The 17,100-nt window shown below is 46.3% G+C and overlaps 2 protein-coding genes and 3 non-coding genes across 5 annotated transcripts; all 5 read left to right on the forward strand.

The window, feature by feature from the left end:
- Positions 1-618: 618 nt before the first annotated feature.
- Positions 619-3,857, forward strand: rpl17 (ribosomal protein L17). The gene is made up of 7 exons (XM_046375666.1): positions 619-673; positions 1,144-1,193; positions 1,380-1,420; positions 2,273-2,407; positions 2,587-2,685; positions 3,349-3,540; positions 3,783-3,857. Exons 2-7 carry the CDS (start codon positions 1,154-1,156, stop codon positions 3,828-3,830), a joined length of 555 nt encoding a protein of 184 aa, XP_046231622.1. The 5' UTR covers positions 619-673; positions 1,144-1,153; the 3' UTR covers positions 3,831-3,857.
- Positions 1,237-1,306, forward strand: LOC124052179. Its single transcript, XR_006841957.1, has one exon. It is a non-coding gene; the product is annotated as a small nucleolar RNA SNORD58 (small nucleolar RNA).
- Positions 2,449-2,515, forward strand: LOC124052177. Its single transcript, XR_006841955.1, has one exon. It is a non-coding gene; the product is annotated as a small nucleolar RNA SNORD58 (small nucleolar RNA).
- On the forward strand, positions 3,649-3,716 carry LOC124052178. The gene has a single exon (XR_006841956.1). It is a non-coding gene; the product is annotated as a small nucleolar RNA SNORD58 (small nucleolar RNA).
- A 2,657-nt stretch (positions 3,858-6,514) lies between the features above and the next one.
- nkx6.1 (NK6 homeobox 1) lies at positions 6,515-9,369 on the forward strand. Its single transcript, XM_046376071.1, has 3 exons — positions 6,515-7,953; positions 8,137-8,309; positions 8,601-9,369. The coding sequence occupies exons 1-3, from the start codon at positions 7,386-7,388 to the stop codon at positions 8,844-8,846; spliced, it is 987 nt and encodes a 328-aa protein (XP_046232027.1). The 5' UTR covers positions 6,515-7,385; the 3' UTR covers positions 8,847-9,369.
- Positions 9,370-17,100: the final 7,731 nt, after the last annotated feature.

Genomic DNA, 17,100 nt, shown 5'->3' on the forward strand with positions numbered 1-17,100 from the left:
AAGAAAACTCAGAAATGTTCAGTTTATCCAACTAAAATCTCAGACAAATTTGGTTTACTGTGAAAAGAGAACATCTCTACTTTCTGAAAAGTCTGAAAAAAAATCTTGTTTGGGACTTTTGCTTAAAAAATGTCAAACTATTAATATGTCTCACTTTCAAAAGGTTTCAGGCGACTGATCACAGCTGAAAGTCTGTCTTGAAACTCCAGTCAGTGTGTGGCAGGTTTTAATGTTCCTGCTGCTCAGGCTGGACATTAACTGGTGTCTTTATAAGGTGATGATGATGGGAGCGACGAAGTCTACAGTCTTCTCTCCATAATGTGAAGATGAATTTTGACTGTAATCACAGAATGAATTAATTATCTGTGCCACAGATAATAGAAATAGAAAAATACTCTAAATACAAACATACTTGCATAACAAGCAAAAGTAACCTCTCAAAAACAATACATAACATAACAATAATCCTGAGTTAATTGAAATTAAAATGGGAAAATCGAGTGTTAAAACCAGGTAAGCCGTGAGCTGTGAAACATCCCCCCCTGCTGTCCACACACAGTCACTGCACGCAGCGTCCTCCTCCTCCCGGCCGACAGGGGGCGGTCAATCTCACTGAAGCAGAAGAAGAAGAGCGCAGGCCTTCGCTCTTCCTCTTCCTTCCGCGGCCTCAGAGGTAGGAGACGAGTCCAGCATATGAAGACAAGAATCTGTGTTTAATCCTAACTAAATCTTCACCATCCTGCTTTTTAAACGCTTGGGTTTTATTAAATATCGTTAGAAACATCAGAGGACGTCAGATGTTTTTTTATGGAGCAGTAAATTCTGCTTTAATTTGGCATTTGTCTGGATGCCGGTCTGGGGTCTTTCACCTCAGGTTTCCGCCATGTTGACTCGTTAGATCACATAACAGCAGAATTTCTTTGTTTGAGCTTCAGTTTCTTTGCATGTGTTGTGTTCCGGGGACCTGCGTGTGTTCATGATGTTAACTGTGGTTTTTTTTGTTGATTCTCGTGCAGTCGAGGCAGCTTGTTGGTGCCCAAGTCAAGCTAACTGGAGCTAATGCTAATGTCGCAAGCTGTAGTCATGAGGAGGCGTTTACTGACAGATTTAAACTTAATACTGAGCATTTCTGTCTTGTTGCAGATATCTGAAAATGGTCCGCTACTCTCTCGACCCCGAGAACCCGACTAAATGTGAGTGAAGTGGGGCTTTTGGGGTCTGCTGGACTTAGCATGGCTGCTATGATGACTTCTTAGGACACCTTTGGATCACACATGAAAATAAATGAATGAAAGAGCTGAGCTGCCGTACAGCAGTTCTGATGACGTCTTTATGAGTGAACTGAGCTTGTGTTAAAACTGGTTCTTTGTTTATTTCAGCATGCAAGTCGAGGGGCTCCAACCTCCGGGTTCACTTCAAGGTAAGACGAGTTTCTGAAGATAAACCCTGAAGTGTGTGTGCTTTGATGTTTCTGGAGTTTAGTGCAGCGACGGCTCCGTTAAAACCCTGTTTGAATATCTGGCCCAGATTTTATACAGCAGTTCTAAACATTAGTTTCCTCTCAGAGACCATCGAGTGCCTTTGCACATCTTCATGACATGATTTTGGGCCTCAGATGGAACCTGCAGGTGGTTTTCAGAACAGATGTGTGCTTGTTAAAGAAATAGAACTGAGCTGGATATTCTGCAGTGGATCAATGAAATAAGTTGACAGGTGAAGTCATGATGAGTTGCAGCAGCAGTTCAGCCTGCACACCAGATGTCTTCTCACATCATAGTGTGTTTATTCTCATCCCTTCATACAAAGTGATTCTATGAAACTTGCATCACTTGGTTCTGTGATCACATGAGTGTCAAGTTAAATGTTTTTCTTTCTGCGGGATCTCATGTCAGATCAGATGAGCAGCTGTTCAGCATCAGACCTGCAGACTGAAAAGACTTCCTCTGCTAAACTGTTTGAATTGTCACGTGTAGTTTATCCATCTGTGAATGTCTAAGCATCACCGTCGCAGTGTTGATGACACCTGCAGAGGATCTTTTAGAAACAAAAGTAGCTGTAAGAAACTGAGTGATTCTGTGGTCACAGAGCTCAAAGTATGTTGCTGAACCTTTTCCATCCCTTTAAACACAAAGGTAGAGCACCTGCGTCAGGTGATCTAACGTGGATTTCAGTGAAACTCTGCTTTGTTTTACTGGTTTGGCTCAGAGGGGAGAAGTTCACTTTCTGTTCCATCACTTTTATTTGTGTTGTGAACGCTTGTTTTTATCACCAGAACACCCGTGAGACAGCCCAGGCCATCAAGGGCATGCACATCCGCAAGGCCAACAAGTACCTGAGGGACGTCATCGTCAAGCACCAGTGTGTCCCATTCCGTCGCTACAACGGAGGTGTGGGCAGGTGTGCCCAGGTGAGTTTCCTGAACCTGTTTGGCTGAAAGAAGCTGGAGAGCTGCTGTGATGACCATCTTAGGACACCTTTGGATTGAACATGAAACAAACCTTTTGATCTGAGCGGCTTTCTTATTGAACTGACTGTCGTTTGCTCCATTGGTGAAAGTCGATTTGAAGAGGTGCTCTTGTTTTTCAGGCCAAACAGTTTGGCTGGACTCAGGGACGCTGGCCCAAGAAGAGTGCAGAGTTCCTCCTGCACATGCTCAAGAACGCCGAGAGCAACGCTGAGCTCAAGGTGAGTCACAGGTGGTGTCATCTGTCGGCTGCCGTCCTGCGGCTGATGGTCAGCTGTGAGGTCAAAAGTCACATGATTCGCCCTCTTCAGCATCCTGATGGTTTTGTTGCAGGAGACCAGGTGCTCCACAGGTGCTGGTGTGCAGCGACTGATCAGTTTGAAACAGTTCACCTGTTCAGTTATGTGGTTGCTATGGTAACAGCAGCAGACGTTGTTTGAAATGTCTGTTAATTTTACGGCCTCCTGACTCGCCTTCATCCACCTGATGGCTGATGTCACACTGATGGGAGCGCGCTCAGTAGGACAGAATGAACTCTGATGTGATATTCACACTCAGACCTCGCAGATCTGAGATCAGGATCCATTTGTGCTGTTGAGTCCTGATGAACAGGTGCGAGTCCCACACGTGACATGTGAACGCGGCCTCATGTACATTTTAGTCAGCAGTGAGGACTCTGTAGGACCCAGAATCTGAACGGTCTGGTCTGCACTGTGAACCACACTGTTTGGTCCTGCTAAAGTCCACATGGCATCGAACTGGGGGGACGTTAAAGTCCTGATGCTGCTGCAGGACTTCACTGGATGTGGGGGACGTGAGGCTTTGATGTGTTGTCATGGTGATCTGTAAGCTGCTCTGACACGAGTCCTGGTTGATCTCTTCAGGGTCTGGATGTGGACTCTCTGGTCATCGAGCACATCCAGGTCAACAAGGCCCCCAAGATGAGGAGACGCACCTACCGCGCCCACGGCCGCATCAACCCCTACATGAGCTCCCCCTGCCACATCGAGATGATCCTGACCGAGAAGGAGCAGATCGTCCCCAAGCCAGAGGAGGAGGTCGCCCAGAAGAAAAAGGTAAAGACCAGCAGGTGGGGGGGGGACTCGGCCGGCGGCGTGTCCAGACAGAGGATCCGAACGAGCGACTTCTGTCTGAACACCCGGCGGTCGACTCGTCGGCTCGCGCTGCTGTGATGACTGCTTAGGACACCTTTGGATGAAGCATGAAAACAAACAGCTGAAGTCTGAGCGGCTCGGCTGCGTGAACGAGTCGCGTCTCGAACGGCGGACGCTCGCTAAACTCTCGCTTTGTTCTGCAGGTTTCACAGAAGAAGCTCAAGAAGCAGAAGCTGATGGCGCGAGAGTGAACCCAAATAAACTGAACTTGAACTGAACTGCTGAGTCTGTGGCTTCTTTGTGTTCCTTCAGCCTGAGGCGAAACGCGTACTCGGCTGCTCTACTGCAGTAACACTGCAGTGTGCAGTACTGCGTTCAGCGCTGGTTCCCAAGCTGTAGCATAAAATACCTCAGTTAGAAAGTACGTGATTAAATGTACTCGGGTGCTTTCTGCTGCTGCAAGAGACAACATTTGGTGTGTACTTGAAGTTTTTATTAGAAAGTTGACTTTGTGTCTTCACACACTCCACATGAAGGTGAAATATCACCAGGAAACTGCAGCTGGTCACCACGTTCAGAGGCTTCACTTTGGGCCCACTCACATCTTCACCAAATACTTTGAAAATAAATCTTCACTTGCACCAGTACCTTTGGCTTCATGCAATACAGTACTGCGATATTATGTAGTAAAACCACTTTGGTATTGTCAGCTTTGTGTCACAGAAGTACATCGTTATTTCAGCTTCATGTAATGAAAGTACTGCAGTATTACCAGCCTTGTGGAGTAGAAGTACAGCAGTAAACTGCCAGACAAGTTTCCTGCTGCAGCTGCACACACTTTAAACTACTTCACACGCAGACAGTTTGCTCCAGTGGTTCCCAACCTGAGGGGTCGGCCCCGCCGCAGGACGCCAGGTGACCCGGAGCGGTCGGCCCTTCCGCAGGACGCCAGGTGACCCGGAGCGGTTGGCCCCTGTGCAGGACGCCAGGTGACCCGGAGCGGTCGGCCCTTCCGCAGGACGCCAGGTGACCCGGAGCGGTTGGCCCTTCCGCAGGACGGCAGGTGACCCCGAGTGGTCGTCGCAGGATTGATGTGAGAGGAGAGCAAAGTTCTGACTCATCTTTAGCTGTGCTAAGCAGTAATTGATTTGTTTGTTTTTATCGTGGATTCTTTTTCCTGTTTGACTGTCAGCTGTTGTGAAGAGTTGTAGACCACATTAGGAGCAGAACTTTGTTTCCATCGGAGATCAGGAGGTTGGAGACACTGGACTGACGGCAGCGCTCTGACCTGCGCTGAACGTGCTGCAGGTCTGAGAGCGACCAGCAGAGGGCGCCGTCGTATCAGCGTGTGTGAGGAAGATGAGCTCCAGCTGGTCTTCACACTGTGGACTTCCTGCCGTCTTCCACCATCACCAGGTCAGGATTTAATCTGCAATGACATCAGCTCACTTTTTACGTCAAGTTTTTCAATTCGTCCACACAGATGATCCTTTAAAATTAAAAACACCCGGAGACACGTGACTCACCGACGGTTTATCAATGAATTGTTCGACCGATTATGAGTGGGTGTTTTTGTACTGCTGTGTGTACTGCAGTACACCAGACCGTCGTAATAAATCACTAACAAGTCAGTCTCTTATCGGTATTTTACCGATTGATCTGCAACAGACGCGTTATTTATGAGCTCATCGCATTTTAGTTTGTAAAGTCTGAACGTGATACAAAAATAAATACAAGTAGAATACGTGCAGTGTGAAAATAAACTAAAGTATCCGATAAAATCTAGATTTTTTTCCAGATAAATGAAAAAATCAAGAAATAATAATAAGAAAGATTCATCATCAAATAATTCCAATTGATTCTGTTAATCAATCGGACGGTGTTGCGTTCAGGCTCAGATTGTTTTAAAATACCAAACGTTTTTCTGAGGTGCAGCTGAACTCGGGTCAGATTTTATTCAAATAAATCGCGAATCACACAAACTGCCGTCAGCTCACCTACGAAATTTACTATATTTTAATTTATTATATTAACAGTTTGAATTAAAAAAAAGAAAAGAATTTTTTTACTGTCAAGCAGATTTCATACGACATTTCCACACAGTGAACATGTAATTGAAGTATTTGTCTTTGCTGTACTCGCATGTTTTTTCTTGAACATAAAAGCTGAAGCTTCGCGGCCTGCAGGCTCTCAGCTCGACTCTTTTCTCACTTCATTCATTCACACAAATATAACTCAGTGAGTGTGCACAAACATGTTCGAATATTCTAATCTGAAACAAAACAAAAACCATTTAAATGTACTAACATGAGTGGTTTTACTCTCACCGAACTGAACACACAAATGTTGCCACCAGACTGAGAAGGTTCTGCTTCCTACGTGATTAACGGTCAAACAGCGCGGGGTCACGTGACCAGCGGCATGCTAACCCATTAGCTGAGCTAGCAGAGCAACAATTTAACAAATTAAACAGACACATTTTAGAAGGAGTTTAATTTTAAAATTAACATTAATTGTGTCATTAATACAAATTAAATACGATGAAGCCTACTGCTTTATTATCTGACATTTCAGATGCATTTATGTGATAATTAACTACTAAATTTACTGATAAAATGCTTTAAAGACCTGTATTTCAATTTTTATTTGTAATAATGTAAATTTAAATTTGTTTGTGTTTTTATATTTAAAATTTGTTTGAAAAATATTGAAAGAAAAAAAATAAGAAAAGAAAAATAGAAAGAAAAGCATTTTTCCTGTGTTTTTCTTTTGGACACAGACTGTTGTAACCCTCTCATTCTGTAAAAATGTTCTCATTAATGAGGAATAAAGTTCTAATAAAGAAAAACACATTTAGGAAAGAAAAAAAAAATCAGATTTTTAAGACATTTTTCTGTAAACCCAAAACGTGCGCCTCCTGGTGGTTTGGAGCCGAACGCTGCCACACTTTAATGTTTCTGTGCTGTTTGGTTCATGTGTAAAAGTGAATAAAAGACATAAATCTGATTAATGAGAAGACATGATTTTATATTTCGATGAGAGGACAGAAATGTAATTTACATGGTGCTGTTTGTTTACAAGTTGAAGAATAATAACTTAATTACACTTTTATGTAGAAAGATTGAAGCTGTTAATTTGTTTAGTTGAAGGCCTTGAACCTTTAAGTCTAAACCTCATTACGCTGATATTTAAAATGGCCTTTCAATAACAGTTTAAACAATAAATCAAAATCAGAAGCACTTGATCATGCGTGCTGCGAACTGTTTGATCTGTGCAGAACAGATGTTATAATAACTAACGCTTTTAAATCCACATTTTTCTCTGACAAACTACAAAACTCCGTGACATATTAAAGATTATTTGTCCTTCAGCAAACCGCTGAGCCAATCAGCAGGCCGTCCTAAATCCAGAAGGTCCACGTCACCGGCAGATCATCCAATCAGAAGGCAGACACCTCCTGCGCTCTGCGTTTCCTCCTCTCAAAGTTTGGACTTTGCTAATAGACAGAAGGAGCAGATGATCATGTTTTATTATCTCTCAGAAGTTCTTCAGCCGAGCAGACAAACTGTCTTCCCATCGTCCTGCTCCTGAAGTGGACCCGGACCTCCGTCTGCGGGGAAACTCGACTCCTCCTCGGAGCTTTTCTGCACGTTGCACGTTTTGGATTTTGCCGTCCGGTTGGTCCTGAGATGGGCTTTGAGTGTGACTCCAGAGACGGTGGGGTTTTTGTTTAGTCTGGACCGTCAGGGCCCTGAAGTGCCAAAGCAAGCAGCTGCAGTCCTCGCTGGTCCTCCGCACAGGTGGGCATGTTAGCGGTGGGTCAGATGGACGGGTCCCGACAGAGCGCCTTCCTCCTCAGCACCCCCCCTTTAGCCGCTCTGCACAGCATGACCGAGATGAAGACCCCGCTGTACCCGGCCTACCCGCTCTCCTCCCCCGGCCCCAACTCCTCTACCTCACCGGCCACCACGTCCCCCAACCCGGGCGGCATGGCCGTGTCCTCCCCGGGCATCAAGAGCTCCACGGGGCTGTCGTCGGGGCTCGGCTCCCCGCAGCAGTGCTCCTCGGCCACCCCTCACGGAATCAACGACATCCTCAGCCGGCCCGCCACCGCCGCCTCGGCCGGAGCCACGGTGGCCGCCGCCGCCGCTGCCGCCGCCTCCTCCTCGGCGGGGATCCTGTCGGGGCTGCCCCGGTTCAGCAGCCTCAGCCCGCCGCCGCCGCCCGGACTTTACTTCAGCCCCAGCGCCGCGGCGGTGGCGGTGGCCCGCTACCCGAAGCCCCTGGCGGACCTCCCGGGCAGGACGCCGATCTTCTGGCCCGGGGTCATGCAGAGCCCGCACTGGAGGGACGCCAGATTTGCGTGTTCGCCCCGTAAGTGTGTGCGGTGTCAGTGGAATAATGAAATGCAAAAATGATGTGTAGATGATTTTGTCGGGACGTGATGAGGTGATGCGCGTGGCCTCAGGTTGTCATGTGAATGTGTGAGTGGAAAAGCTGCTTTCTGCTCCACAAAGCGGAAAGTGAACGTGTGTGCTTTGATGGCTCTGGTTTCAGATCAGAACTCGGTGTTACTGGACAAAGACGGGAAGAGGAAACACACGCGGCCCACCTTCTCCGGACAGCAGATCTTCGCCCTGGAAAAGACCTTCGAGCAGACCAAGTACCTGGCGGGCCCGGAGCGGGCGCGGCTGGCTTACTCTCTGGGAATGACCGAGAGCCAAGTCAAGGTACCGAGACCAGGCCCCAGAAGGCCGCGCACGACGCGGCTCACACACTTCGCTTCGTGTTTTCCGTTTGTCGTTTAGTTCAAAATGGTTTGAAACGTGACGACTTTGCGTCACTGCAGATTTTCTTCTTCACAGCAAACACGCGTTTTATTTTTCCTGAGTTTGTCCCCATTTATTATCCAACCTGCTGAGTTTATTTTAATGCAAAACGTCTCCACCGTTTATTAATTTCAGGAGCGAGATGTTTGTGTTGGATTTTATTTTATAAAAGTGTGTGTGTGTGTGTCTCAGGTGTGGTTTCAGAACAGGAGGACGAAGTGGAGGAAAAAGCACGCGGCCGAAATGGCCACAGCGAAGAAGAAGCAGGACTCGGAGACGGAGAGACTGAAGAGCAGCTCGGACATCGAGGACGAGGACGACGACTACAACAAGCCGCTGGACCCGAACTCGGACGACGAGAAGATCACTCAGCTACTGAAGAAACACAAGCCGGGATCTGCGCTGCTGCTGCACACGTCCGAGACCGACAGCTCCTAACTCTTCACCTTCATCCTCCTCCTCCTCCTCCTCGTCTTCTTCTTCTTCTTCTGGAGGGAACGAAACGACCTGTCGGAGTCCGGAGGTTGTCCTCCGCTGTGGGTTTTTCCGTTCTGGGTCTTGTTGCACGCTGATGGAGACTCGCGTCCGGACAAAGTGCGGAGACTGACGGACTTTTGGTGGCCAAACTCCGGCAGAGAAGACGCTCCTTAAACTTGTAAATAGAACCGTGAGTTGTACCCAATAGAAATTATCTGCTGTGAATAATTTAAGTGTTTTTGTACAGATCACAGATCAGCTTGTTTTGTATTTCACAGTCACATAAATGAGCCTCCTTCAGTGGGTCCCTGAAGGCCTCCTGACACAGCAGGAGGAGGCTGTGAACGCACCACACGCACCTGTACAGACAGAAAATATTTCACACCTTTTTATTTATATGTTTGAGTTGTGACTGGCGCCTGCGCACTTGTGTATCACGTCAGGTTAATGTAATGCACTTTTATTTAATAAAAACTCAAATGTTTGTGTTGTTTTCAGCCGATGAATGTTAGTTAATACACGCGTTTAATTCGTTAACGGCGCACTGATTAATTAATTAATTAATTACCTGCGGCTAAAAGAGCCAATTAATCATCTGCTTTAATCGATATTTTCATCAGTATTCAGCCTCAACAGGAACACAAAATTATTATTATTATTATTGTTATTAGAGGTTTTATAAATCGACTTCTCGGCCTTTGACTGGGGTTCATTTTATTTTACTGCGTTATAAATTCAAACTTTTAAATTTTTTCGAGACGATTTTGACAAGCGGAAAAAAAGGTTTAATCAGAGGGTTTAATTAGAATTTTCAATTAGAAGATTTAATTAGAAGGATCAATTAGTAAACGTTTGAAACGCGGACTTGGCGCGCTGTCGGCCATTTTAACGTTTGTCTTTGGAAACAAAATTAATAAGCGCCGAATAAATCAGTTCAGCTCCGTTAATATCGACGTTAATTGAACACAATAAAACAGAATTAAATCCAACACGCAGGGATTTTTAATTCACTCTGACACAAACTTCACAATAAACGAGCGATCAAAACATTTTGGGTTCTTACAGTAAACTTCGTCACCAAACTGCGTCAGCGGAAACGGAATCGTGACGTGAGTTAAATCAACTCGTTAAATCAGCTCAAATCAATCAAACACTTTGGTCGATTTTAAGGCTGAGGAGGATTTTTATTAAACTGCAGGGTTTCCGGTTAACTGAACTCACATCAGCAGAGAAAATCTGATCGAATTCAAAGAACAAACTGACTGCCTGAAATATCCGACTGCAGTACTTCTGCCTGACATATTTAACTGTAATATTTTAATACCGTGACTGCAGTACTTCTGTCTGACATATTTAACTGTAGTATTTTAATACCGTGACTGCAGTACTTCTGACATATTTAACTGTAGTATTTTAATACCGTGACTGCAGTACTTCTGTCTGACATATTTAACTGTAGTATTTTAATACCGTGACTGCAGTACTTCTGTCTGACATATTTAACTGTAGTATTTTAATACCGTGACTGCAGTACTTCTGTCTGACATATTTAACTGTAGTATTTTAATACCGTGACTGCAGTACTTCTGCCTGAAATATCCGACTGTCGTATTTTAATACCGTGACTGCAGTACTTCTGTCTGACATATTTAACTGTAGTATTTTAATACCGTGACTGCAATACTTCTGTCTGAAATATTTAACTGTAGTATTTCGATACCGTGACTGCAGTACTTCTGTCTGACATATTTAACTGTAGTATTTTAATACCGTGACTGCAGTACTTCTGTCTGAAATATTTAACTGTAGTATTTCGATACCGTGACTGCAGTACTCTGTCTGAAATACTGTGAGGATTACCTGACGGCAGGTAAAGCCCGTGTGTCTCCACATGCTCAGACCGTGACGCTGCAGTTTGTCGGTGACGCAGCGTTTTTCGGACTGAATGACAGGATATTGAGTATGAGTTAGTGTTTGCTCCGCGGCCCGAGCGGAAACTCTTCTTCACCGGACACAATTCAGGTAGAAAGTCACGACGTTTCCGCCTCGGTTTCACTTTAAACTCCTTCAAACGAAACTTCCTGTGCAGAAAGAAAACGTTTTGTCTTTCCTGAGCTCATCTGGTGACGCTTCAATAATAAAGAAAATAAATTCATAAAATCACAAATAAAAAAATGATTTCGTTTTTTATTGAAATTTATTTTAAATTTAGTGAGTACAAAAAATAAAAACGGCCTTAAAAACTCATGCAGTGAGACGGAAGTGATTTGTTAAGTAATTAACTGATTGAAAATGAATTTGTCAATGCTCTGATAATTGATCGACATGTCCAGGTGAGGTCAGGCAGGTGTTAGCAACCTTCACGCTGTCACGTCTGGTCTCACCTGAAAACATGAGAATACATTTATTTGTGGATTTATTTGTACACACCTGCAGGTCACGTGTCATCAGTATCTTAAACGGTGAAATGACTGTTAGTTATTGATTAAATCAGCTGATCGATCAATGATGAAAACAGTTAACGTGTCTACAAATCCACAGGAAGCACGCGGAGCAGGTGGGACTGAGGCCGTTTAGGCACAGGAAGGTGTTCGGTCACTTCGCGGCTTCACGTTAAATTGTGATGTGATTTCACTGATTGAGACAAAACTTTATTGATCCTGGTGGAGGTTCACAAGCTGCCCAGCAGACAGCATTAAATACTGTAGTATCACGTGTATTACTCTGCCTTTGGCTTCACACACACACACACACACACACACCGTGAGGTCAGTTTAAAGACAACAGAACTCAGATCAGCCAACAGCTGCTCTGCTGTGGTCAAACAGCTGCCAGCTGGTCTCAGGTCTGTGGAAGCAGGATTTCGCTGATTAAAACACAAAGTTTCTGCACGGGGGTGATGACTTTTCTCTACACGTTCATGTCAGATTATTTTCAGATTTTTGTTCATTTTTAACTCACTGAGGAAGATGAAGGTCGAGGACGACACGTCGGTCCAGAGAAAGTCCAGCTTCAAACCGGACTCTGATGAGACGAACTTACTGACGGCTGCAGTGAACATCAGGTGTTCACAGGGGACAGAAGAGACGACGTGCACGCTGTGACACACGCTGCTTCTGGATCATCCACAGGTAAACTGGTCACCTGCTGACAGGTGAGGCGGTCCTGCCCAGGTGTGAAAGGTTCACCTTACTGCGTGAGCTCAGGAAAACTATTGTTTGTTTGTTGGGCATTACATCCTGTTGTTACTGTGTCAAAATGGCCGACGCTGTGGTCTTACAGCTAACTTATCAGCTAGGTTACCAGATATCGGTTAGCTTCCACTTTGTTAGCTTAGCATGTCAGCTCTTCAAAACACATAAACTCCACCTGAGTCGTGTGCAAATGGTCGCACTGTGATCGGCTCGTGTTCGTGTTTCCCGTGACAGCTGCTGGACAGTCGCGGCTTCGCACAGGTGCGACTCGCGTGGTCCACAGAGTCTTGTCTCAGCGATGAAGCGTTTCCTGTCGCTGTGAGGTCAATGATCAGCCGTGATGTCACACAGTGAGGTGACTCCATCAGCACCATGAGGCTGCAGGTGGAGTGAACAAGCTCTCTGCTGCGTCCATGTGTTCCAGGTGTGCAGAACACGACCCCGGGCCCCGGGGCCCACTGCACCATCTGTTCTCCCACTGCCTGAGGAAGTCCGAGTTCTGCCTCCACCAGCCCAGACTCCAGACCGTCCTGTACTTTTTACTGCATTTAACTGGCAGCTTCAGAGTCGAAATCCAAAATCCAAACGATAGTAAACTATGATGTAATTTCATATCAGTAAGTCGTTACGGGAACCTCAGACTTCCCCGTGGAGAACACAGTGAGAGCAGGAATATGAAGAGTCACAGAGTGTGGACTCAGATGGGACGGTTTGTGTCGTGTCCAGGTGAGACCTTCGCTGTCAGAATGACGGGCTGCGATGGGCCGAGCTCAGTCTGTTGGCTGCAGCTCTACCTGTTGACTCGGCACTAAATCTCTTGCTGTTTGCAGGCGTGACTAATGTGTTAGCGTTAGCCTGTCTTTATAAAGAGCCCATTGACAGGCTCTCAGTTGACCATGTACTACAAGAGATTACACACAAGGACATGTGTCACACACATGAATGGTGGTCTTATCTCCCTGTAACCCGCCTGGACTCCTGCGATAAGGAGCGCCTGGGGAGCCTCCATTATGAGAAGCCAACAGCGGCAGCCTCCTCCGCCGCTGCTTCAAACACCCGTTCATGCTTGAGTGGAAACATTGTGGAGCCGAGGCCCTGAATGCACCACGTTCTGACAGGAAGTAATTCATCCCCGCCGCTCGACGCCGCAGCGATCAGCCGCCCGTTGGGTACAGGAATCCAGCCTGTGTTAATTGTTGTGCCTGCTCGAGCGAGTTAACGACAGCGTTTGGAGCAAATCAGGTGCAGCTCACCTGCCGGCTGAACGTGGAGATAAAATCTGTTATCTCTGGGTGCTAACCTCATTGGAGTATTTATTCAGAGATAATCTCCTGTAATGATGCTTCACCTCCTCCTGAGAGCAGCTGGGGACAACAGCAACAACACACGAGAGGCTAATCCCAGGCTGATCGCTCTGATCCACCACAACCAAAACTTTAAAGTTTAACAACCGGCCAACAGCCGAGCTCGTTCAACAGTGAGATCGCTGATCGATCGGGCGATTAATCAGGCTGAGCCAGTGGGACCTTCAGGTACAGGAAGCTGTTTTATGTTTTAAATAATTTGACTTTTGACTTTTCAGTTGAGGTTTGGTTTGAACCTCAAACAGAACGTCTAAACGCTGTCTGAAGTCGTCTGGACCTGTTGAGGACGTTTCACCTCTCAGATCGCTGAGTCAGACGGTGACTTCACACGCGGCTGACCAATCACGGCGCGGCCTGGGTGTGACTGGGCGGGGGCCAGACGCTGCCTGCTCTTCCTCCTGCTGGGGGGAGGAGGTGGAGAAGTAATGACAAAATGAGCACCACCCGTAGACTCTGGCAGTGAAAAACTCTGCCCTCATCACCCGAGTCTTTTGTTCTGAATTTTATTAGCACTAGCCACGCTAAAATAACCTGTTAACACGTATCATAGTGCAGCAATAATAACCTCCTCAATCATATTTTAAAAGTCACGTCAAGGCTGCCCGCCGTAATTCATCTCTATGCAAATACCTCGGAGTCGAGCCATTAGCGAGCGGCCACCGGGCTTTTATTAAAATGCATTCTTCGCCTCTCTCTTCCTGCTCAGGACTTATAAAACACGAGTCCTGCTGCACAAGAATTATAGCAACTATCAGGCTAACATATGGACAGCATGCACTCTGCAAATAAAAAGCAGCAGATAAAGTGGCGGGGTCAGCCTCGGAGCAAACACTTAGGAAATGGCAGCGCGCTAACAGATCGTCCCGGCCGTGTGACGCACACCTGAACATCAAAGGCTGATTACACATTCATTTGGGTGAGGGCTGCCTGGTGTGACCCCCACCTCCTCCGCCTCCTCCGCCCGCCCACACTCGGCATCACTGCCACAAACTGAGAGGGCAAAAAGGTCATGAAGCGCATTAATGAAATTAAAACAACAGAGACGAACCTGATGAGGGGACGACCTGCGTACTCATGACAGCTGCTGTACTGTGAAAATACTGCAGTATACTCTGTTAGCGTCATATACTGCAGTATTCTGTGAAGTTGTGTTTTGATGTCAACCCTTGATGTTTCTGTTTGGGCCTCACAGCTGAAGCCTTTGAGGGTTTTCCTCTGGTGTTGACTCTGTGATGTGATTGGTTGCCTTGTAACACGAGAAGTTTGCCTTCATTTAACTGAATTTATTCACGCTGATGATCAGCAGCCGCTAAACGCTGGGCTGATGTTAATTTATTTACTGAGGGTCTGTGATCAATAAAGTCTGATTGATATGATGACATCATAATTTATTTGTTGTGTGTCGTATTTGAATCTGGAGAGTAACTGCTAATTAAAGTTATCGAATAAATGTTGGGAAGTAAAAGTATGAAGCAGCTCAAAGTATGAATGCTCTCATAAAGTACCTTAAACTTGTAATTAAGTGCAGTACATGCAATGATGGGTAGTAACAGATTACAAGTAAGAGGGATGATGTAATCAGATTACAAAATAATCAGGATGAAACACGCGTGTACTGTGAGTCGTCCATCTGCATGATAGAAACATTCCACATATGTACATGCATGCAGTTCATACACCGGGAACGTGGAGTACACACAGTACTCACAGTACATGCAGTACCTGCAGTACCTGCAGTACCTGCAGTACACCGCTCGGTTCTGTCAGATTTGACTTTGAATTTGCACTGAAAACAGATTGTTTTTGTGGAACTCAAAGTTTTGTGTCTGCATCCGTTTTTTAAGTTAAGCTGAAACTTTCAGTGTTGAAAGTAATGTGAAAGTTGACTCATGACAGGAACAGGCGTGTGATTGGTAATCAGTAATCAATAATCAGGGGGAGCAGAATCCTCAGAGTTCGTTAGGAGACAAGTTCACAGTCCGATCAATGCAGTACAACAGTACGTAGTACTGCAGTGAGAGACATCAGGACGTGCAGGACAGATGAGCCTCCTCCCTCCTGATTATCTGTCATGTGACGGTTTATGAAAGCCGCGGCGTCCCGTCACGCTCGTGTGGACGCTGGATTTCTCTGCTTTATGAAGTCATTAGTTTCTCGTGGGTCATTAGCCTGCACGCACGTCGCTGTTTTGACGAATGCAGCTGCAGGATTATGCACACAATGTGCATCACATGATGAACAGGAAGAGCCTCGTCACATTACCCCGGTGTGTTCAGGGGCCGTCCGTCACTTCATTACCGAGAGGAAGCTCGCTCACCTCACGGCGAGTGACACATGCGACCGTCGACGAGCTTTTCACCGTGACTGTTGGAGGGAAACAACATTAAAAAAAACGTTCAGGGATGAGAAATGAAGCAGAGCTGAGCATCCCTCACAGAAAATGTCTCAGCGGGACACCACGTCATCATGCGGGACGAAGATGTTTGCTGGAGAAGGTGAACGCGTCGAACTTTACGCCTTCTTCGGCTTCTTTAGCTGTGAAGGACGAACCATCAGTCAGTCAATCAGAGTGGACTCCTCAGAGTTAACGGAAGAACTCAAACTCAACCGCCTCAGTCCTCCATCTTTGGTTTCGCTCGGATTCATTTCACAGTTTGCCACTGAGCAGACGCTCGTGGTGGTTCAAGTCTCAGTGCAGAAATGGTAGGCTGTGGCGGACAGAACATCCTGTTGGGCCAAGTCTGCTGTCATTTGTTGATGAAAGACGGACTGTGCCTTTAAAACAGTCCTCGTCCTGAGTGCTGGACCTGCAGGCAGGCTGAGGTCACCGTATGAACTCAAACAAACGGGAGTCGGTGGAGGCGTATCGATATTTAAATCGGATTGTTCTCCGCGCCCGCCGAAGCTTCTCGTCTCCGCGGTGACCTTGTTGCCGGACGCTCGCTCAGCCTGATCCGACCTGCCGGCCTGCTGTTTGGTTTATTGACTGACTGCAGACACGCCGCTGCACCTCCATTGGCTTAAATGGCTTTTCATTTTTTATTGGCAGGTCGGTGACGGCTTGTTTTTGTTGAGGCTCTTTACAGCTCGCGGTATCAAAACGTGTTTTACAGGCTCCCGTAAAATCAAACACAGCGAAGTAAAATCAAAAGGAGGCGACTGAGCTCAGCAAAAACAAGTCAAAGATCTGGAATAAAGTGAGAATCTGCAGGATCGTTCATCAGTTCCACCAGTTTACAGCCAAAATGAGACCCGGCAGCTTCTGTGAGGACGACCTTCTGGATTCGTTCAAGAGCAAAGCTGTTGTGTTTGAAAACAGCAGATTTGGAGGTTAAGTTTCAGCTTCATTCAGACTGAAGGACCTTCTGGTCCAAGGCTACAGTCTGATCCTCCTGGAGCCTTTAACAAACGCCGCGTTCGTTATCAGATGGTCTGACTGTTCTCTCAGCCAATCGGTGACTGTTCACTGTGAACAGGACAACAACAGGACGTCTGCAACACAAACAAGTGAGAAGGTGAAACATGTTGGCTTCTAGCCCAACCCATTAACCAATCAGGAGAGAGACAGGAGAGATAGACAGACAGGTGGGCAGACAGACAGACAGACTGGCAGACAGACAGATGGGCAGACAGACAGACACACGGGCAGGCAGACAG

This window comes from Scatophagus argus, chromosome 20 (genome assembly GCF_020382885.2).
Source record: "Scatophagus argus isolate fScaArg1 chromosome 20, fScaArg1.pri, whole genome shotgun sequence".
NCBI classification, from domain to species: Eukaryota; Metazoa; Chordata; class Actinopteri; family Scatophagidae; genus Scatophagus; species Scatophagus argus.